Source organism: Dendrobium catenatum, unplaced genomic scaffold (assembly GCF_001605985.2).
Source record: "Dendrobium catenatum unplaced genomic scaffold, ASM160598v2 fragScaff_scaffold_1220, whole genome shotgun sequence".
Classification (NCBI taxonomy): domain Eukaryota; kingdom Viridiplantae; phylum Streptophyta; class Magnoliopsida; order Asparagales; family Orchidaceae; genus Dendrobium; species Dendrobium catenatum.
The window spans coordinates 7853991-7877355 of record NW_021319682.1 but is presented as its reverse complement, the minus strand read 5'-3'; the positions used below and the strand labels follow the sequence as shown (position 1 = coordinate 7877355).

At 37.1% G+C, this 23365-nt stretch overlaps 1 protein-coding gene and 1 pseudogene across 1 annotated transcript in view; one reads left to right on the top strand and one right to left on the bottom strand.

The window, feature by feature from the left end:
* LOC110109681 overlaps window positions 1-9350 on the top strand; it is a 20641-nt pseudogene extending 11291 nt beyond the window's left edge.
* A 13943-nt stretch (window positions 9351-23293) lies between these two features.
* LOC110106936 (palmitoyl-acyl carrier protein thioesterase, chloroplastic-like) overlaps window positions 23294-23365 on the bottom strand; it is a 15882-nt gene continuing 15810 nt past the window's right edge. Inside the window, exon 9 of the mRNA XM_028699132.1 lies at window positions 23294-23356. Within this exon, the coding sequence (XP_028554965.1) occupies window positions 23294-23356 (63 nt within the window). The remainder of the gene's footprint in view (window positions 23357-23365) is intronic.

Sequence of the window (23365 nt, the reverse complement as noted above, 5' to 3'; positions counted from 1 at the left end):
ACTTACTTTTCACAACACTTGAAATTATAAAAAAATTAATTTATATCAAATCAAAAATCTTAGACTCATGCAAGGGTTATCTAAGCAGTTAAATTAATAAAGAAAATATATTCCAAGTAGTTATATATGTTGCAAGAAAAGAAAGTTAAAACACACTGCACACTCTTTTATTTGAGGGGGCTTTAGAGCTGAGTACCTGTGCAAGCATTTATAGAATTAACATTTATTTTAATTAGCCCCTTTTTATTGCCTAATGAGCGTAGGCCACCTGCAAAAAATTAATAATGAACATCCAGATGTCCTAACATAAGGGTAAACCTAGTCGCAAACACATCACCAATTCACAGAAGTGGCAAAAAAGTAGCGAACAGCAGCAAAGCAAATTTTTCATCAACAACATGTAGTGAAAATACGAAAAATCGGCAACAGTAGTAAAGTAAACACGGCCTAACCTAGATCTAGAGTTGGTTCCCTAGCAATCATCTAAAGTTGTGTAAAAGGTCTGTGGCTGGGGAGTCCTAAAGGTGGGTGACTTAGTTAAGTTGCTAAGAAGTCTGGGTTTGTTAAGGTTAAAGGGAGGTTTGAGTTAACTTTAAATTTAATAATTGGAATTTTAATTAAATTTATTAAAGTTAAATGATTATCTACCTTTATTTCACACGAGGCGTAAGTTTATTTCAAACCTCCTTGAGGCTAATACTAATAGCTCGTAAGCTAGGTTAACTCAGTAAGATCGGGGGTATCAAGTTATTTTTAAATTGGTTGGAATATAAGGAGTGAATCATATTAGAGGATTTGATTACTGATTTTTAAGGGGTTGGTTGAGAATTTTTAATATCTTATTAAAAGAAATTTTAGGGGTTGAGGAATTAAAAGTTTTAAAGAGTATCCGATATGCTATAAACTAGGGTCAAAATTTGGCTTTCAAAAATAGGATTAATCTTAAGGGTTTGTCGATTTTAATAAATATAGACTTAATTAATGAGTTATTGGGCAGGTGGCAACATTCAAGTTGGAGTTTCAATCAAAGTTTGATTTTTAGAATGTTTCTGGTCCGTTCTGACCGTAAGGTGCTGATTCTTGTTTTAATAAGTATGAAGGTTTGATGTTTTCCTAGAAGCGATGAATTCTAATTGAAGTACTGATCCACTAAGTTGAATTAATCAAAAAAATTTTTTATAGTTAGAGTTGATTTTAGGAATTTTACACCATTCGTAGGGATTAGTCAAATTGAAGTCGACAAAGGGGTCTGCTTAAGGATTTGAACCCATGAGCCCTAACTCTTGGGATCAATTCAAAGGGTCATAATGACCTTAAGGGCAAGATGAATAAGTGATTTAAGACCCCTTTGGGATTTTTAAGATTTTTAGGATTAATTAAATTGGTTACCCTTGAATTTTTGTTTCTAAGGACTGAAATTAAAATCAATTTAGAGAATCAATTTGAAGAGGGTTTCCAAATTCTTATGATTAAGTGATCAATTTAAGATAATTAAAGCATTTTAATGAATTTTTATAGGTTTTTTAAGAATAGCCATTATTATTAATCCGGATTAAAGCATTTTAAGGAAGATTTTTTAGGCTCCTACTTTGGGGAACAATGACTCAAATTTTGATGAAATTTAAACCATAGGTCATGACCTAAGACTAAACTCCACCAAATTTTGAGCTCAGAAATAAAGCACACTAAGGTGGCCAACTCAAACCACTTCAGGTGGAAGCTCTAAGTCCCTTTCAAATCACTATGGGGGTCTATCCTGGCTTTGGGATTAGGGAAAAATCAGTGGTTACCTCCTGATCCTACACATCATCATCACACCAAAAATCACACCTAAATCCAGTGGATTAATATGTCACGCCCGCGCCGTTAGCCTGTTTATCTTTTTGATTTAGGGGTCAAACCAGACCTTAATTAAAGAGATTAGGGAATGCCCTTGAACAACTTAAATTGGGGAGAAGTAAATTTTTGACATGTCAGAAACATGTCCAGTTTTCAATCTTTCAAATTCCAGACTGGTGGACATGTATTTAAAGTATTAAAGAAATTATAATGCTCAAATTGAACATTAGCTAAGGATTGATCACCAGAGTCCTGGAACATAGGGCTTTTGTAGAGCTCCTAGCTTTCAATGAGCCTAAGCACCTAATTTCACAAGTGGGTGTAAGGGAGTTATGAAATTTTTTAGAGATCCTTCATTTTCTGGATTTATTACTCAGCAATTACACATTCAGCATTACACGCGTCGCGTGTCGATTTGCCAGGCACATGATTGGAGCTTACGGTAATGGCCGGTTTAACGACAGCCGTTGGATTGGGATGACACGGTTGAAGATTAACGGCGCTGCCGATCGGCGGATTTAATCTGAGCATTGACAGATCAATGGGTGGGATTTCGTCTTCAACTCCCCGCTCGTATCGAGCGCAGGGCTTTCGCTTGATCCAGGCGATCCCACCAACGTGTTAGGAAAGTTGCTATTATTCATGTTTTACATTCTTTGCAATTGTATTATTTTGAAATGATTCCAAATTTATTTTTTATGTGTAGTTATCTCTAGAACTTTTTGGAAGATTTGTTTTGCTCTTGTGTACTAATATTTCAGGAAATCAAACTCCAGACTACGAAAATTTCAAATCAAATTCAGCATGAGATCTTTATGAAATTGAAGCTTGTACTTTTTATTTGAATTAAATTTGAGAGGGAGTGATTGTAATTGAGTGAATAAATTTACACAACTTAAAGGAGATCTTGAAAAGTTTTTATACTGTCGTACGGGACGAACATTGTTCGTACGGGACTATCAGTCGTTTAATCTCCTTTAAGAGAATGGAATGGACAGAACGACTGGAAATATTTTTCTAAGTCCTAATCGTCCAGACGAAATCATTTTCGTCCAAGACTAAGACGGTTTTTCTGCAAAAATTTGTCAGACGAAGTCAGTTCGTCAGGAGATGGGAACCGACTATGCAGTTTTCTGGAAGTTTCGGAACCGACTTTTGATAATAATCTGTGTCGTCAGACAAAATATTTTCGTCCCGGGAAGGAACAATTTGTCAGGACGAAATTGGTTCGTACAGAATGAACAAAATTCGTACGGGACATTCAGTTGCGCAGAGAAAAACTTGTTTTTGGGCAAGTTTTTTTGGACGGATTTTTCTCTCCTTTCTATATTAAGGATCTAGAAACTATTTACAAATGCCCTTTGAAGTTGGTTTTTCTCTTTGAAGGGATCATTGAGAGGGAGAAGATCTTGGGGGGGATTCAAGGGAAGTGTGGAGGGGATTATTCACACGGGTTTGGCTCGGCGGAAAGGTCTCAAAGTGAAGTTCAACAACATCGTCCGGTCTGCCGAACTTGGAGAAAGTGAAAAGGACGACAAAGTGTATGTTTGACAGTCATTGGGTCTTCGGTTCTGTGGAAAAACTTGAAGAGAGAACTTTCAAAGGGAGAGAGGAAAGGGTGAGTTTGAGAGGGAGAGATATCTTGAAAGGGGATTTTTCAAGGGGTGTGAAGGGGATTATTCACACAAGTTTGCTCTGGGAACTTGCCCTCATTACCATCGGATTCAAGGGTTCGTCTTGAGGGAAGTTTTGGCAAGAAGAAAGATCTCTTTGTGTTAAAGAACCCGGTTAACTCCGCCGCACAGGGAAGGTGAAAGTGATTTTGTAACATAGGCTTCTCGCTTGCTGTGGAGCAAAGGAGAGTCCACTATTGTGTATTAGTGCACATACTCAGAGGTGTGCCTTGGGGATGGATTGTAGGTAAGGGTTTGACCGAACCACTTATAAGATCCTGGTGTGTTTTTTCTTATTTTTAAATTCCGACTTTAATTTTCATTGCAGTTGTTACTCTGGTTTGAAAAGTTATTTAAATTTAATTTTAACTTGCATCAATTATTAAAGGTTTTTCTAAATTCCAAGAGTTAAAGTTTACATTTTTTAAATTGTCAATTTCACCCCCCGTCTTGGTCAGCCTTGGGAACTCACTTAGGCTTAACATCCTAATTCTAGACCAAACACAACGAACATCCGATGAAATTTACAGGGAGGATAAAAGGATGGTGGGAACTTAATCCAACGGTGGAAATCTATTTGGGGTGAAGGTTTCCTTTCTCATTTGAACAAACTACCTAGCTAGGGGAGCTCGGGATGGAGAATTACAGGCAGGAATGCTCAACGAATGAAGCTTTCTCATCAGGGAAGCTTCAGGGGATAGGGGCAGTCTCTTCAGGCATCAGGATCGAGGACAGACGGGAGGTGCGACTTAGAAGTGGGATGCCAAGGCTGTCACAGGGGTTTGCTCGAAGGAAGGAGGGTCGTTCTGCCGCTCGAAGGAAGCCTTCTAGGAGTTCGAAGGAAATTCCTCGGAATTGAATCAAGAGCGAAAGCCAAATGCTCTGAGGTGGAGAGTAGGGGTATTCGGCCACCCTTCGGGAGCTTGGAGCAGCCAGGATTGAACTGGGGGAAGGCTTCAGATCGGCTGCAGGTGGACGATGGTGACGTCTAGAAGGGATTCGTGGAGATCAAACCGGTGGTGCAGCAGTCCTATTGAGCCAGGATTGTTGGGGGGACCACGGAACTCAAGATTCCATTGGCTACGAACCCGCCGCCGGCATAGTCTGGGTCGGGTTGACCGGGGGAGACCGATGGGACATGTTGGACCAGGGTGGAAGTCAATTTGGCCTGGGGAGGCATGGATCAAACTAGGGTCAAGATTGGACCCAAACCTGCCTCGGTTCGAGTTGAATTGAGCTAATCCAAGTCGGGCAGACTTTGGGTTTTGGTTTGGGAGGTAGGTTCTGGGTCCGGTGCACCCATGCAGGTGACTTGGGTCAATTTAATCTGGTTAAAAGGTGGTCGGGTTGATCCAAGCCTGTCGGTTTGGGTCAATTTGGGCTCAACCCAGGTCAGGCAGACCTGGGCTTAAGGTGGGAAGCGGTCTGGGTCTGGTGCATCCCAATGGAGTGGCAATTGGTCAATTTGATTTGAGGGTGGAAGGGTGGCGGTCCAAGTGTTTTTGGCTATTTGGGTTAAGCCTAATCTTGACCTCAAGCTAGCCCAAGGCATGGGCTGGCTGGAGGGGGTGGTTATTGGACTAGGGCGACCTATGGGAGGTGTTTGGTCGGTTCAATTAAGCTTAGGTTGAGAAGTTGGCTCAATCAAGTGCTTTTGTCGCACTTTGGGTTTAGCCTAACTCTTGACCCAAGTGGCCAAGGGTTGGACTGATCAAGGAAGGTATGGGTAAAAGAGAAACGTAAATAACCTTGATTGGATTTTTCATTTGATTAAGATAAAGATGGCTCAAAGGAGACCTCTCTTTGGTTCACTTGGATCCATGCCATATGCTAAAACCCAAGTGAACCCAAGGCTTGGGTAAGCAGAGAAGCTCTTGGGTACTAAGGGGGTCATCCATGCATTCAAGGACTTGGATGGACGTTGGTTCAAAATCTTGAAGAGGAGGAGTGTGATGGGTCCATGGGTCAAGCTTGGTTGACTTTGGTCACCAGGTTGACCCAAGGTTTTGGGTTGAGTTCAACAAGTTGAGTTTTAACAATTTAAAAAACATTGGGAGTGTTTCAAAGAGTTTGGAAATTGATTTTGCTTCTGAAATGGCCATTTGAAATCCATGATAGGGCTATTTGGTCAATTTTGACCTAATTGGTCAACTAGGGTTCAAAATAGTATCTGAAAATGCGTTGTATGGCATCGTGGGTTAAGATAAGAAGTTCTGGAAGTGATTTGGGGCTTGTGAAAGGGCATCCAAGATCAAAATCTTCACGGGGTTAGGTTATGGCTGGTGCTGTAAAATATTTTGAAGGTTTTATAGCTTTGAATTTTAATTCAGATTCTTGGGTTAGAGATCAGAATGGGCTCAAAATTGGAAGGCAATCCTCTATAAGACGATATGTTTTATCACTTTGTAAGGTGATAGACCCCTGTCAAAAAGCCATTTGACTAGTTTTGAAATGTTTAAAATCAATTGAAAAAAGGTCTTTAGGACAGGGCTTAAGATCTTTGAATTTGAGTCTAGTTAGATTTTTGAGTTTTGGAATGTAATATTGGAGTATCAATCATTCCAATCATGTATGCTTTGTTAATGAATGGATATGGTCAAAGCTAGATCAAAGGTGGAATCAAAGTCTAGGTTGAAATTTGGGATTCTCAAGTGGATTGGATGGAAGGGAGGTGTCTCCAACCTGAGCTATAAAATTGCTAATGGAAGGCTTATACCTATTAGACAAGGAAACTGGTGAAACCAAGGTAGGATACCTAACTGGGTCTAAGGAAGGGCGTCAACCGCACTTAAGGTTAGGATGCTGATAGAAGAACTTACACTAGTAGACAAGGAAACTGAGAAACCAAGGTAGGAATATCTAACCCTGTCTACAGGAAGGAGTCACCCAACCTTCAGGCTTAAGATGCTGTAGAAGACTTATCTAAAGGCAAATTAACTACGGAACCAAGGTAGGGAATACCTAGCCTTGGTCTAAGGAAGGGCATCACCAACTTATGGACCTATAGGATGCTGATAGAAGATTACTCCTAATAGGCAATCTAACTGGAAAACTGGGTTAAGTTTGAGCTGGGATACATAGGTCCAAAGCTTGTATTCCAAAGAGGAAAGGGTACCCTTTTGTGGACTATTCCTTTTCTATTTGAAAATCCAAATTTGGATCACACTTCTCTTATACCCAAAGAGGAAAGAGTGGTCTTCCCCTTTAAAGGGAAGTGCCCTCTTATCCATTTGGGTTGTTTGCTACTAAGAATCCAAGGAGTTTGAAGAAAAGGTGTCCAAAGAAGAGCAAAAGTGAAGACTTGAAGATTGAGGGTATCCCACTCAAAATGACTTGCGTCTTTACTAGGCTTAGAATACGGGTTGTTGTCAGTGGTGTCCGGCCACTTTACTTTCTGCAAAACTCTGGTTTGTAATAAGCAAGGCAACTATGCCTATGGACATTTATTAATTAGTTAATATTTGATGTGATGAGTCTTATTGCCCTTAGGATTGCATGTTTTTCCTAGTTTTTTGGCGATTGTGTGCCGCCTTTGTTTTTGCCTGGATACGTGAGGCTCGTGAGGGTGTGAAAGTTTTATACTCATAACTTTAAAAGTCTAAAATTTTAGTGAGTCTAAACAACATAGAAAGATAATGGATCTAGGGAATTAGCCGGGGAGCGACCCCGGGGTTGCATGCATATTTCTGCACTACTTCTTTTCTTGTTTTAGACCCTTCCCCGCCTGCGGGTAGAGTCCGGATAGTCTGACCTATAAGGATGAGGTGCCGGATCTAGGGAAGTCCAGTCTTCTAAAAAAAATTATTTTCTAAGCCTATTTTTAAAATTTCAAGCATATTTGATTTGAGTTTTTTAACTAGCATGCATTGCATTAGAAACAAACTAAAAGAGTAAAAAATTTTAATTGCATCAATTTAGCATTTTAGCACCCAACATAAGTTAAAGGGGCCAACTAGGAATTTTTTTTTAGATGTCGGCCCCAACTCTTCAAAACCTTAATTACAACGTCCCTATCACTCTTTCAGAAAAGGCTGGATTCATATATTTTAAATCGATTAGGTGGTTAGCTGGCTCCCCAATCAAGGTCGGGGTTAGTCCAGGTTCTACACTGCATTAGTTAGGATCGGACGACTGTAGTCCAGCGTCCAAATTAGATTTAGGATCCGAGGTAGATCTTTGATTATAAGACCCCAAATTTCATGAATATAGTCCCAAATTTCTAATAAAATGTTCAACTCAAATTAAATTTCTTTTTCAATCCTAAAATGTAAAGCCCAACATTTAGACTAGGCTGGGGCACTTCCGGATGGTTCTGGAATCTCAAAGTGTCCCCTACCTCTCTTCCTTCGATTCTGTTAATAACTGTTCAATTTTGATCCACTCCCTTTTTATTCTCCAAAAGATTCTATTCAATTTTTGATATCACTCCTAGAGTATCTAACAAAATTTCGTTCTTATTTTAATCGAGAGTTTCCGTAGGGGACTCTGTCTCCCTACAAAATAATTATTTACGAGGGCTTGCGCTCGTAGGAGATTTGGAACCCCACACACCTGATTTCAAAATTAATCTTAAAAAAAACCCTCTTAGATTTCTTTGGGAAAAGTAAAAAATGATTTCCATTATCATATTAGAAGAATCATCATTGAAAGGTGATATCTCCCTTTGGGGAGACACATCCTTCTCTGATAAAGCTTTGGATATGAATGCGTCAATCATACCCCTTGAGTATCATAACTAGATTATTTAATTGAACCCTACCTCGTCCCCTCGGGGCTGTGTCGAGTTCTCTTTAGTATCTAGCCGTGATATTCAAGACGAATTACATAATTCTAAGCCTGAACATTATTGTGGAATTTTATTTTCGCCTTTCGGGGTGATATACTTTTCCGAGCGAGTTGATTCGACTTCTAGAATTAGAATTAAATCTCAATTTTAAAATTCCCAAAGAAAACTAATATTTTTTAAAACCCGTTTTCCAAAATACCACCAACTAGGGGTCAACAAATGCCCCCCAAAAAATGTGGTATACATCTAGAGAGAATAACATTTGTTGTATGCTGATTGACCCTGTAGATCTCTAGATATTTATTTTAGATATCACACATAGGGTTCTCTTTTTGTGGATCTACAAAAATTTAGCTTGGATGTCCCATAAGATTTTCATTTTGTGGATCTCAAAAAATTTGTTTGGATATTACACTAAGATATTCTCTCTTCACTGCTCTCTTAGATGTATCCATAAATGATTATTATCTTTGTTGATTGATGCTAGTGGATAGCATCGCCGTCATTTGTCCTCTTTAATCACCACGATCACTTTAGTTTATGTCCTTTATGTATATGCTTAATATTATATTATCTGGTTGTATCTTAGCAAAATTTTAAATATTTTTTTAGGGATCTTAGCATGCGGCATGATGTTGTCCCAAATAAATATTTAAAATGCCCCCAGTCTTTAGGGACATTTGTAGGTATCATCTAGGGTGCTCATTCCACAGCTTTGGTGGCTTGAGTCCTAAGATTTTAATTCCTTCTACCCAGTGCTCTGAGTGGCGAACTTAGTGAAGAGTTATCTGATTTATCTTTACTAACTTGTTAGAAGATTTGTATGCCTTTTGCACTTTGCTTTTAGCTTTGGCAGGCTTGAGAGAATGGATATTGGGGACCTAAACCTTTTAGGTTCATATTAGGTCGATGGAGAGAAGTCATTGGTCTAGAGCTTTACGCATAATGGACCTTGTTAAAGAAAAACTTCTTCGATCCCCATTTTATACTTTGCATAGTTGTTAAAAAATTTACAGATTTTGGATTTCGTTGATAGTACAAAATTTAGATAGTATCTTGATCCTTAATTACTTGAGAAGACTTTACTTTGAGTCACTTGAGTTCATCAGATCAAGAGAGCTAGGATTTGATAGCTTTTTATCCTCTGGTTGCTGAGATGGGGGTTCCTCTATTACGGCCTTTCTTATGGCTTGTTGAGTAGACAGAGCTAGCAGCAATCTGGCCATATTTGGGCATATTGGATCCGACCTCTTATACCCATTCAAGCTTCAAACTTGAGCTATAAGAATTGTGATTCCAAATATTAATTTCACTAAAGTTGGCAGATTTGGAGTTCCCCTCGGTAGTTGAAGATTTTGGAACCTACGAATATTCCATAGTCGTTCGAGACTCATCTTTCCATTAGAATTTTGATTCTCCAGTCATTTGGGAGAATTTGATGGACTAAGATCACTTGAACTGGTCAAGTCAAATTGGCATTCGTTCTTCCTACAGTCCATACTGATGGCTTGATGCAGTGGGGGTTCCTCTACTACGGACTTTCTAATGATTATTGAGTAGACGAAGCTGCTAGCGATACAATCATATTTGGGCTTATTGGATCCGACCTTTTACACCCATTCAAACCTTAAGCTTCAGGCTGTTGGAAGACTTCAAGATGTTCTGACCTAATTTGTTGAAGTGCGACATCATAAAAGTCTGTTTCTTGACTCTTGAATCTTTGTACGTTGGAGGAGGTGTTGTCTCGACCTTTCGAAAGATCATCTATATATACTTTAAAAAAGAAGACTTTGTATTTTTTAACACAAAATCACATTTCAATTGATAATTTTAAATATTTATTCGAGGATCTCAGCATGCCACACGATGTCAACATAAATAAATATTTAAAATGCCCCTATCTCACAAGGACATTTCAAAATAAAATAAATTTGTTATTTGAGATTTTAAATATTCATTTGAGGATCTCAGCATGTACAATGATGTCGACCCAAATGAATATTTAAAAGGCCCATGCCTCACAGGGATATTTTGGATAGGCTTTGTATCTTTGAGATTTTAAATATTTATTCAGGGATCTTGGCACGCGGTGTGATGTCGACCCAAATAAATATTTTAAAATGCCCCACTCTAATGTGGAATTTTTAAAATGCATTATTGCTACATAAGAGAATTTTAAAATATAGATGTAAGTATGCATTGATAAATGTGCATGCAACATTTTGATCATTATAAAGTGCATTTGATATGAAATTTTTATACATGATACTTCTTTAAATGTCAGTCGTTGATAGGCGGCATAGGCCTATATTCGTCCAGATCGATCAACTGATAAGCTCCTCCTTCGTACACCTTCTCGATGACGAAGGGCCTTCCCAATTATATACGAATTTACCATGAATTTTTCAGTGTGGGATGATTGGTATTTTCACCACTATGACCAATTCCCCTTCTTGAAACGTCCTAGGGCGCACCATCAGATCAAAGAATTTTATCATTCTTCCTCAATAGATTTCCAGGTTTTTTTGAGCTTGTAATATGATATCATCAAGTGCATCAAGCTCTTTCATTCTTAAACGAGCATTTTGTTCTTGGGTAAGGTCATTCTAGATTGCTACCCGGAGTGACGATAGTTTAATATCCAATGGTAATATTGCTTCAACATCAAACATCAATGAATAAGGAGTGTCTTTGGTTGGTGTCTTGAATCTTGTACGGTATGCCCATAGCGCTTCTTTCATCTTCGTATGTCTTTCTCTTTTGTTCTTGGTAAGGATCTTCTTCAATACTTTCACCAATGTCTTATTGAAGCCTTTTATCAAGTCATTTGCTCTTGGATTGTATATGAATGAATACCGTCAATCAATTTTGTGCCAATCAACAAACTTGTAAATTTTCGTACTTTTGAATGTCGTACCATTATCCGAGATTATGCGACATGGCACACCAAATCTGTAGACAACATTGTGGGTAAAGAAATTTATCACATGCTCCATTGTGATCTCTCTGAATGGAGCAGCCTCTACCCATTTGGAGAAGTAGTATGTTATTGCCAGAATAAAGCGGTGTCCCACTGATGATGGCAGATCTATCAGTCTGATTATATTTGTACCCCAATATTCAAATGGCTAGGACGCTACTGTTGGGTGCAGTGGATTTGGCGGTTGATGTAACATCACCATGAATTTGACACTCATGAAATAACTTGGCATGGTTTTGTTTTATCTTATCATGATTAATACAATCCCTTACTATCATCAGCCAATAGTAATCAATTCTCTTAGTTTTAGCGGCCATTTTGGGACATGACTGATGTGCACAATAGATTCCTTCATGGACTTCTACTACTACTTTATCAGCTTCTTTGCTCCCTCGGCATCTAAGCCACATTTGATCAAAAGCTCGTCTGTATAATGTGTCATTGACAAATGCATATAGCAATGCTCTTTTTTGAATTTGTGTAGCTAGGGATTTATCCATCAGGAGTTTACTTTCTTTGAAATAATCGATGAAGGGTTGCCTCCAATCATCTCCTTCGTTAATATCGGGATAATGCAACCATGATTCTGAAGCTTGACTAGCTTTACATCTCTTGGCCACGTGATATCCTTCCGGATAATTTTCTATAATAACTTGATGGAGAGGTTGAGGGTTAACTGGGGTTTCATCCTGCTGACTTGAATCTGAATTCCCTCTAGGAATTGTAATAAAGCATGCTCTAAGATCCGACAATTGTAAACACCGATGAACATAGGCTTCTCCTCATTGGTATTTGCCATTTCCTTGGCCAAATTGGCCGAACAATCTACTTTGGAATTCTTTCATCGAGGAATCTGAATTATTTTAATATTTGGAACCTGCTTCAGGAGCTCAAGGGTCTGTCGGTGGTAATGAGCCAACTAAACCTTACAAATTTTATAAATGCCTAGGACTTGATTTATCACAAGTTTAGAGTCACCGAAGATTTGAAGATTTTGAATTTTGACATCAATTGTGATCTCTAATCCAACTATTAGAGCTTCATACTAGGCTTCGTTGTTTGTCCGAGGTTCAGTCAAACTGATTGAAAACCTCATTATGCCTCCTTTAGGTGGTATGAGAACAAGACTGATACCAGCTTGGGCTCTTGCAATTTTTGGAGGTCGGGTATGTTTAATTGACGATGCCCCGTTAAAGTACATCTCTCAGATTGGTATCTTTTTATTCTCCTCGATTTACATAATTTGCTCACCAGGCAAATCATTATTAAGCAAAGAGTCTACCGGGATAGGATGCACAGCGAGAAAATCTGTGAAGGTATATCCTTTCACCACCTTTTTGGCATGTATGTGATATCAAACTGTAATAACAATACCACCCACCTAGCCAGATGACTTGTCAATGCTGGTCTTATTATTAAGAACTTCAGCAGATCGATCTTTGATATCAGGGTGATTCTATAAGAAAGAATATAGTGACGGAGTTTTTGAACGATAAAAATCAGTGCTAAGCAATGATTCTCAATTGGAGAATAGTAGATTTCTTCTCCAATCAACCTATGACTAATGTAGTAGAGTGTGTTCTCTTTGCCTTCTTCATTATTCTTGGCCAATAGTGCTCTAAGGGACTTTTCTACTATTGTTGTATACAGTATAAGAGGTTTTCCCAGAATTGGTGCCATGAGAATGGGTGGGTTCAACAGATACCTTTTGATGCTTTTAAATGCTTCCTGGCACTCCTCGTCCCATTTAAAGTGGACGTCTTTCTTCATTAGCTTCAAAAATGATTGGTACCTACTCGATAGATTCGATATGAATCTCCGAATGAAAGCCAGTTGTCTTTGTAAGGAGCGGAGCTGTCAAAGGTTCCTTGGTGGTGGCATCTCTGTGATCGCCTTAATTTTTTTAGGGTCAATCTTGATTCCTCGATGTTGAACCACATACCCTAAAAATTTTTTGGAGGAGACCCTGAAGGCACATTTAAGAGGATTCATCTTTAGATCTTATCTTATGATCCTCTCAAATACAATTATGAGATCTTTTAAATAATCTTTTTGGTAAAGGCTTTGAACAACAAAGTCATCTATATAGCACTCGACCTTCTGATGTATTAAATCATCAAATATATGAGTCATCGCCAGCTGATAGATGGCACCAGCATTCTTCAGGCCAAATGGCAGATAGTGTAGCAGAAAAGGCCGATGGGCATCCTAAACGGTGTATTCTTTTCATCATTTGGCGCCATCTATTTGATTGTAGCCCAATGATCCATCCATAAATGAGAACATGTCATAGTTGAATGTGTTATCCACTAGTAGTTCTGATACAGGGAGAGGAAAATTATCTTTTGGGCACGCCTTATTGAGATCCCAAAAATCGATGCAGACACGAATCTATCCATTCTTTATCTTTGCAGGGACGATATTGGTGTGGACCTCCAAAAGAACACCGCGCGAACGGGCCAATTAAAAGGGACAGTTTGAATCCTAGGAAGATAGGTCACTAAGTTTTCTATGTTTTTAAAGTTTCTATCCTACAAGGAACATGCACCATTAGTCTACATTATCTAATACTCGATCCTTAATTTTTGTCATTAGGTGTCACTAAAGTTATGGGATGAAAAAAAGAAGTTTTTTTTTAACCCTTAGGAAAATCTCGCAAGACACATAAAGGAAAGGGTTGTATTAGCCACGTTCTATAGTATGAGCAAATGATGATATAAAGAAATGGAAATGCAATAAAAAAAACGTATCTTTTTGTTATTTGCACATTGGGTATGCCACTTACCTTCTTTTTTTTTCTCATTTTTTCGAAGCTTTTGATTTTAAATCCCAAGTAAGAAAAGTAGCGAAAAAACTAAAAGAAAAGAAAAGAAAGGCGACTAAATGTAATAAAAAGAAAAAAATGAAAATAAAAAATAAAAGGAATGTAGGCATTGTTGTTATTGGGCACACTTCTTTGAACTCAAGTGTGCCTCTAAAACGACCTTCACCCCGATTCAATGTGATATGAATAGGGCGGAAGGAGTTTTTAATGCCCTTTACTGTCCTCACGTTCCAAACAAAGCACTCGAACAATACCCAATTTAATTAATCAAATAATTCTCTTAATAAAGCTAAAAATAGCGGAGGGGAAATAATTTCCCAAAACTAGAACCAAAGTAAGCTTCTCTTTACAAACTTATCCAAAACCTGACTTTTAGAAACAAGTACACAGAAAAAAAAAACAACTCACATACGAAATATGATTTCATTCTAAAAAGACACTAGAGAGTCTTCAACATGAAGCAAAATATGAAACTCTAAATCACAAAAACAACTTATAAAACCTCCAAACAAAACGACCCCCAAACCCTTCTTTTTTGTTATTATTTTTCTAAGAAACCCCCAAAGCCCTATCCGACACAAAATCACTGAGTGCTCTTATATTTGGCATGGGGTAAAATCATGAAAGTTTCTCAATGAGAAGGCATTGTGAAACCTTTCATCATAAAACTTATCACAAAAATAAGACTCAAAAGCTTTCGTTATAAAACAACTCACGAAACTTTTCACAAAAAACAACTTAGAACACAAAAACAGTAAAAAAAAATGCATATAACTCACCTTCAAATCAGTTTAGAGCATAAAATAAATAAAAATATGCACATAAATCATCTCCAAAACAGTTTGGGGCATTAAAAGAAGAAAATCTGCCTATATCTCATCTCCAAAACAATTTGGAGCATTAAAACAGGAAAAATCTGCATATAACATGTTCCCAAAATGGCTTATAGCACAAAACATAAAAAAAACTCTTTTTTCATAGTCTCATTGATGAATAATTCCAAACATGCAAACAGATCCACCCTCCTAACAAAATCACTAGAAAGCGTATTGAAGAGAGGATCCATCACATAAAATTGACGATCATGACAACAAAAATCTAAGAGAACAAAACTTTAAATATATTCTTATCCAAATCATTTGATACATGTGAGATGTAATCCAATGAATGACAAATTTTAGTAATCACAAAGGATGCATTCTCATGTCAAAAATCCATAGAGTAAGGAAACTATGCCAATTCACATGTTGCCAAAAATACTTTCCGGACAAAAATTTCCTTGAGACCTTTTATCAAATACACATAACATGTGGTGCTTAAACAAAGAGAGATGTAAATAATGACTTAAAGTTGACACCATATATTCTAAAATAATCCAGATTACTAATTTCTCCAACAAAAGGTAACAGAAAGCAACCTAAGAAACCAAATAAATTGGCGACGCATCTACTCATCAACACTTAATAAAATAAAACAACACAGGCAATTAAAATTTAATAACAGCCACAATAAAAATAAATTAGTGCAGCAACCCAACTAGCCATGCTTCATGCTTCTTCCACGACAACCACATCCATTGATCCACTGTAAATATGCATCTTCAACTACTCAAAATAGGAAATTCATTCGAACTTTAAATAGAATAATGAATCCTACCCAGCACATGATGAAACATCAATAACCCAACAGAACTGACTAAATTCCAAAAGTAAAGAAGAAGAATGAGAGACAAGGAATTGGGATAGGGGTGAAATGACAGCATAATCCATTAAATAATTCAAGTAGAAAGCTTTTTACTGATAGCTATGTATATATCCCCATTGTAATGCTAGCTACTGTTGCCTCATAAGCTACAGGACATCCAAAAATTCTAGATCATAAAAATAGCAAACATAGGGATATCCAAACTCATGAGAAGCATGTTAAACTTTTAAATCTAAATATGCTCATCAAACATTTGGTGAAGTGGCTTTAGATGCAAACTTAAGTTTCATGAAACACCTAACCAAATACCGCAATCTTTTCCTTAAAGACATTTCACCAAACACTTATGATACATATTTTTATAAAGAATAACATGGGCTCTTCATAAACTTCCCACAATCTACCCAAAGCTCAGCAAGATTTTGAAAAGAACAACAACAAATTCGAAACATTTTTACACAGCATTTCACTACATTCTGAAGAATAGCGTGCCTTCCAAATGCCATTTAGAGCCCCGTCATGCAAACAGAAATTCAATTAACAATTCCGTGCATAATGGAAGGATAAATCAAAGAATCATCCATGTGAAAACCAATTCCATTTCTTACTAAATTCAATCTCATTTCTAACTGCATCTAATAAAATAGAGAAATCTGACAAGTTCTATTGTAATTCAAAACATTTCAAATTTCGAAAAACCAAACTAGTCATGTATAAAATAACTTTCATAAGAATTAAGTAGTTAATAGCTTCAGCTAGCATTTAAATACAAACTAAAGTCATCTTAACAACTCCACAAAATTCTGCATGAAGAATATTGTAAGGGAAGGATAGGGATTTATGCCATGAAATTGAAATAGTAGTTGGAAAAGATCTGCACCCTCTCACACCATAGAGAAAGTAAAGAGAAAGCTTCAACTCTAATCTCAAGCAATTAAGATCTATCACGAGGAGCCTCATTGCCTTCAAAGAGTTTAGATAAAAGTAGGCATAGAAATGCTCTCAGATTTATTTATTTTTTTAAGATTTCATCAAGAGTGAAAAAAAAGGTGAAAGAATAAAAGGAAGAACAGAATAGAAAACGAATAGGAAATAATGGAAGAAGAAGAGGAAATAGGAGTAGGAGAAGAAAAGGGGAAAATTACCTGTAGAGAGGAGGGAGGAAGTCAGCGTCGAGGGCAGGGGAAGTTGCGACCTGGGCGGCTTTCGACGGGAACGAGACGTCGGTTTCGGTCTAGAGAGGGCGGTCATAGGTTTAGTCCTGGAGGTAGGATGGGCTTCGGCCTGGGCGGGTCTTAATAAGCAAGAGAGACATGATAGAGGAGAGGAGTTTCGCCTGGCTCCTCTTGCGAGTAGAGGCGGAGGGACGATGGCTTGGAGATCGGGCGACTTGGGCTGGTGATGGGTTCGGTCTTAGGAGGCGAAACTGAGAGCTAGAGAGCGAGGAGGCTTCAGCGTTGGGTGAGATTTGCGAACAGAAGAGAACAGAGGAGAAGAGGGCCTTCGGGTTTGCCTGGGCTCACGCCTCCTCCTGGTGTGTGCGAAAAAAAAAAAAACAAAGCCGCGAGAGAGAGTGAGGGCCGATCGTTTCAACGGCTCCAAGTTATCCGAAAGGCATGAATTAAATACTCGTTAATGCGCCCTATTTTTTTTTTTTTTTTTGGAACTCATCCCATACCGGCTCGCTGCTCGATGCCTATCTGATTCGACTTAGCTTGAGTCAATTTGGGTTCAACTTGAACTCAATTTGATTTGAATTGATCCGATTCAAGTTCGATTTGATTTAATTAAATTAGTTTGGTAGAATCGAACCAAAATTGATGCCAATTTGGATCAAATCATGCTCAAAGTGACTAATGGGTGGTAATCGCATTTATCTGAACTTTGTCGAGTCTAAATTGACTCAACTCGGGTCAATTCGAGTTTGAATTGGACTTGACAGGGTTTGATTAAATGAATCAAAATCCCTCGAGGGCACTTGAGCTAAAATTGAGGTCAATTTAGACTTTATAAATCTAACGCACAATCAATCACAGAGTGCAGGAAGTAAGTAAGCAGACACAACAATTCTACACTAGCAGGCAGCATGTAGTAAAAGCTTGAAAACTCGGCACACAACTGCAGGAAGTAAAACACCGGCCTATCCTAAAACTAGAGTTGGTGATCCTAGCAAACCATCTTAAGTGTGTGAGGTAGGTCGTGTGGTTTTGATATATCCTAAATAGGATTATTAGTTAAAGTTATTAAGGCTAGATTGGTTGAAAGGTTTAAGGAAAATTTAGTTAGAGTTTAAGTATTAATATTTTGAATCTTTTAAAATTAATTATTAATTATTTGTTGGAATCCACCTTTGTTTCACACCGAGGCCGTGAAGTTTATTTCTCCTTCCTTGGGGCTAAGTAAATAGCCTTGTAGGCCTGTGATACCCAGTTGTACCCGATATAATTAAGTGTTTTGATTTGATAAAGGTTTAAGTGTTAATAAATTTTAATTTAAGTTGGTTGATTACTGATTTTAAGGTTGATTAATCATTTCTGGAGTTTTTAAAACAATTTTGAGTTTTATGAATTTTTGAATATTTTAATCCTTTAATTAAGGGGTTAGAAATTGACTTTTTGATTAAAGATGTTTTCTGAAATGTTTGTATTTTATTAAAACAATAGACCTCACTACGATAAGTTAGACAGTAAGTACGTTGAAATTGGATTTTTCTACATTTTATTACGAAGGTTTGAAGTTCTGGTCTAATTTTGACTCAAAGTTGACCGAATTGTTGACTTTTTGATCTTAATGATTTTCTAGAATTTTAATATTTTTAATAAATATTAGACACATGAGTTGAATGCAAGTGAGTTTGTTCAATTTGGATTTTTCTTGAATTAGTTATGAGGGTTTGAAGTTTATGTATTTATTAGAATTTTCAAAATTAAAGGGCCTTTTTTGTGATTTTGCTCCAAATGAGATCCAAACTCCTTGAAATCAGCTCCAAAGATCAGGAATGACCTAAGGAGAGATTCCCAAGTGTTTGGGAAATTTTTGGAATTTTTAATAATTATTAATTAATTATATTAATTAAATATTCAATTTCTCTTAAAATTAACTTAAGCCTAAGTTTGTTGTCAAATAATTTTTGTTTTATTTTTCATTGGTTGAGGATTCAAAACTGGTCAGTTAGAGGGGTTACACATAATTTTTAGGTTTAAAATGGATTTATTATATTTTCTGGAAGGTTTAGGGCTTAATTAAGGCTTGATCTTAAGAAAATTGGTTAAGGGGCTTAATGACCTCAAAAATCAGTGAAAACATTTCTATGGGTTGGATATGTCACTAAGTTCAAGTATTCAAAGTTTTGAGTTAAAAGGATGTATATCCTAATTATTGGGAATATTTTAAGTTTTCTATAAATAAATCCTTAATTATTGTCCTAAATGTCACTAAGTTATAGGTTTGAATCAATTATTCTCACTAACCCTTTGAACTAACATACATAGCATGTAATCACACCAAACAAATCCTAAATCTAGGAGAACCTAAATCTAAGTGGTGGGTGCACAAAGTTCAAAATACTTTGAAATAAATTTCCCTTAAAATTTAGAAATATTTGGATTTATTTTAATTAAATAAAAATTAAAATAATCTAATAGTTTATATTTTAAATTACTTAAAATATACAAAATATTTTAAGGCAATTTTATTTTTAAATTAAAGGCTCTGAAAAACAGAGCAGTTTGATATATAATAAGGATTTTTTGGACTTGTATTTTATTTATTATGATTTTTTAAAGGTTATGCAATTAAATATAATTAAAATAAAGCCTTAATCCTGAATTTACACGTGGCGGCGCGTGATTAAGCCAGGTAGAAGATGGCGGTCAGGTGGGCCAGTCCACTTAAATGAGTCAGCAAAAGCTAGCGACCGTCAGATCAACCGCGGCTTGATCCGACAGCTGTGATCGAGCCCGAGGCTGATCCCGCTCTTTGAAAGATCGGACGGTCAGATCCCCCCCCCCCCCCCGGTTCTGAATGAATGGACTTGATTAAGCCAGACGGGGGTTTGTTCGATCGAGCGAACCGCGCCACTATGACAGACCGCTGATTAGTGCGATCTGGGCCGTTGATCTCGAAATCAACGGCCTGTTTAATGTTAAGTTCATGCACTATCGAACAAAAACCCTAATATAAGGAAATGTCTTATTCTCTTAAGCCAGATAAAAAAATCTAGTGAAATTTTAAATCTAAATAGAATGTATGAACACATTTTAATGGCGTAAAAAGCTCTTAATAATATGCTAAATTAGCCTAAGTGTGTTAAGCTAAAATTTAGGAGTTTACCCAATATAATGGACGGTTTAACACATTTTTGGATTCTCTGAATTTGTAGATTGTCCACATTTATTTGTCCTGTTGAACTCGAGGCTTGAGAGGCTACGGATCGAGCTGGTAAAGGCTTGGACCGGTTTGAGATTGAGTTCGCCGGAATTTGATTGCCGGCAAGGTTTGGCCGGAAGGTTCTGGTCGGGAACGACGGTGGGAGATGTCTGGAGGTTGAGGGAGATGAGTTCTGGGTCTGGGATGGCTTGAGTGGAGAGAGAGTGTGCATGTTCGAATCCAAGCTCCTTAGGGCGTTTTGCCCTACTCAAAATGTTTCCAAGTAGTTTGGATGGTTGGGATCAATTTTTTGGCCTCCTTGATGGCTGTCAAGTGTCCTGAGAGTGGTTGGAAAGCTGGTGGATCAAAGGACACAAGGACATGTGAGGTGGAAAGCCTCTTTTGACCCATAGTCCACTTGGGTTTATTTTAGAGCTGTAGGATCTGGATCCAAAGGCCAGGAAAGGCTCTAGGAAGGTTCTAGAGGTCCTTAGGGATGTTGGTTAGGTCCTAAGTGGAATGGGTTAAGTTTAAGTTATGCTTTGGCCAAGTTTGACCCATTTAAAGGATTAGTTTGACTGTTTGACCAGTCAAACAGTCAATAAGACTGTTGAAGTGGCGCCTAGGTGGTCAAATGGCTGGTTATAAAGATCCTAAGGCAACCTACTAGGGGCTTGAGTGATTAAAGCCTAATCATGCTAATTTGACCAAGATTTTCAAGTGTATGACTTTGTCAAATTGACTATGATGTGACTTTAAATAAATTGAGTATGTTTTGAATCATTTAATGGAAATGATTTAAGGCATAGGGGTATTTTGGTCATTTTGGGCTCATGCCCACTGGGGGCTGAGATGAGTCCATAAAGATTCAGTTTATTGATCAACATATCAGGATTAATGGTCTAAAAGTGACTAGAGGCTTTGGTGAAGGCTCTAAGGTCATAAACTTCAATGTGACAGGTCCAGTGGCATAGGCTGTAAATATTTGAAGGTTTTACAGCATTTAGATTTTGATTTAATTTTTTAGGTTAGAAACCTCAGAATGGGACCAAATTTGGAGTGTTTCCTTCAGAGACATGTCCCATCAGTATGCAACTTACAGAATCTGAATCGAAGGTCATTTGACTGGGTTTTGAAGTATTTGAAAAATCTATGGAAAAGGCTTTCAGGACTTGGACCTTTGGCCTTGGATTTTGGTTTGGATTCTGGATTTGGATTGGGTTTTGGATCTGATTGATTAAATGTCTAGTTTGATTTATGATCTAGGTAGATCCTAAAGTTTGACTTCTAGAAAGGCCTTAAGGTCTAGAGTAGATCCTAAGGTCTAAAGTCTAGAAGGATCCTAGGATATATCCTAATGTCAGGATTCTAGGAAGATCCTAGAGTTTGAATTGATTTGAGAATTGAATTTATTTAGGGGCAAGATTGGTCCAAGTGACCTCATACAAAAATGAGGTCAACACAACAAAATGAAGTTTTATGAATAAAACCCTGAAGGACCCCTTCGTATTAGAGGAGATGGTCGCCATCATTTTAAACCCATCAGGTACCTATTTTATTTCCTTTGTCGCCAACATAAAAATAATATATTTAGTTATACTTGATTTCTAATCTTGGATACGACAAAGTTAACTAAAATCCTCATATTTTTTTAATGTGCTTTTCTTTTTTTGTTTTCTTAAGTCCTTTTCATAGAGACAAGATACAAAACGAGCATATACATGAAAAGGTTGGAGTAGCTCTAGTGATGATAAGATTAGAGAGGCTCACTTTAGATGGTTTGGTCATATAAAATGGAGGCCTTCCGATGACTTGGTTAGGCGAGTAGATGTATTAGATTTGGCTTATGTTAAGAAAGACTGTGGTAGACCTAAAATTGGTTAGAAAATATTAAAATGACATTTCTTTATTAGATTTAAATGAGAATATGACATCCAACAGGACTCAATGAAGAAAAATGATTCATGTAGCTAACCCCACGTAGTGGGTTAAAGGGTTGTTATTAATGTTGGTGGTAGTGGTGAAGTACTCGTGCCATTTTATGGGATATATCATCGTTTTGCCTTCATGTCAAATTTATCATATTCCTTAGCATCCATAAAAGCCATTTGAAAGATTGAGTAGTTTTTGTTTTCAATTTAAATTATGCTGAGTTATAGTTCTTTTAACTTAACTAGACTCATCTCTTATTTATGAAAACTTTTCACTCCAATATGGTAACTAGTCAATCCTTCATACATCCTTGCCCAAAGCTTCTCATTTACTTAGTTTTACATCCGATAATTATTTTTGAAGGTTTGAACTCCATAATTATTTGAAATTTAATCGATTTTTACATTGAAATTGATTTAATTCAATTTAAGGGTGTATCTTTTGAAATTAATTCTATTCAACTTAAAACTTTACTTGATAATGTATAAATCTACATCTACATTTGTTTCCCTTGATTAGTTTGTGTTGATATAACAATTCTTCCATTGGCTAAAGATCATAGTTAAATTTGATTTTCTGTATGATTTTTCTCTATGTTAATACTCTAAGCTCTTAAAACATAAAGGGACTCAACATCACTAAGTTGTCAAAATTTAAAAAATGTAAGTGACCTCTTCAAAATAAATGTTGTGCTATAAAGTAACTCTACTAATTTAAAATGTGTGCTTTTGATAGGAAATAATTTTGTTCACAAGTAACCCTAAGGGAATACTTGAGTTTGCAAGCAAACTTCTTACTAATTGGAAGAAAATAGGAGAATATAGTAAAATCTGTGCGAAATCAGCCCCAAAATGATAGGTTGCAAAAATCAAAACAAAGCAAAACACACACGGAGCAAGTTATAAGTGATCCCCAATTCGAGAGGAGGATCGTCTCTCCCAAATCTCTAGATGAGAGAGTGTAGAGCCCAAGCTCCAAGAAACTCTAATTCACAATCAATCAAAACATGAAAACCCCATAATTCTCTCATGCACTTTAATAAAAAAATATTTCCTAATTAATTTTCCCATCCAAAGCTTAAGCCGCCCCACCCTTTTCCCTTTTTAAAACTATTTGATGGAGAGGACCCACCTAATAGGTGGAAAAGGGATGAAGGAGGTGGACTACTGCAGCCTCCTGTAGAATTGCTAAACCTGCTGTGCCAGTTCAGCCAGCAAAGGCATAACATTACCGCCCTCCCAAAGAACCACCTTGTAATC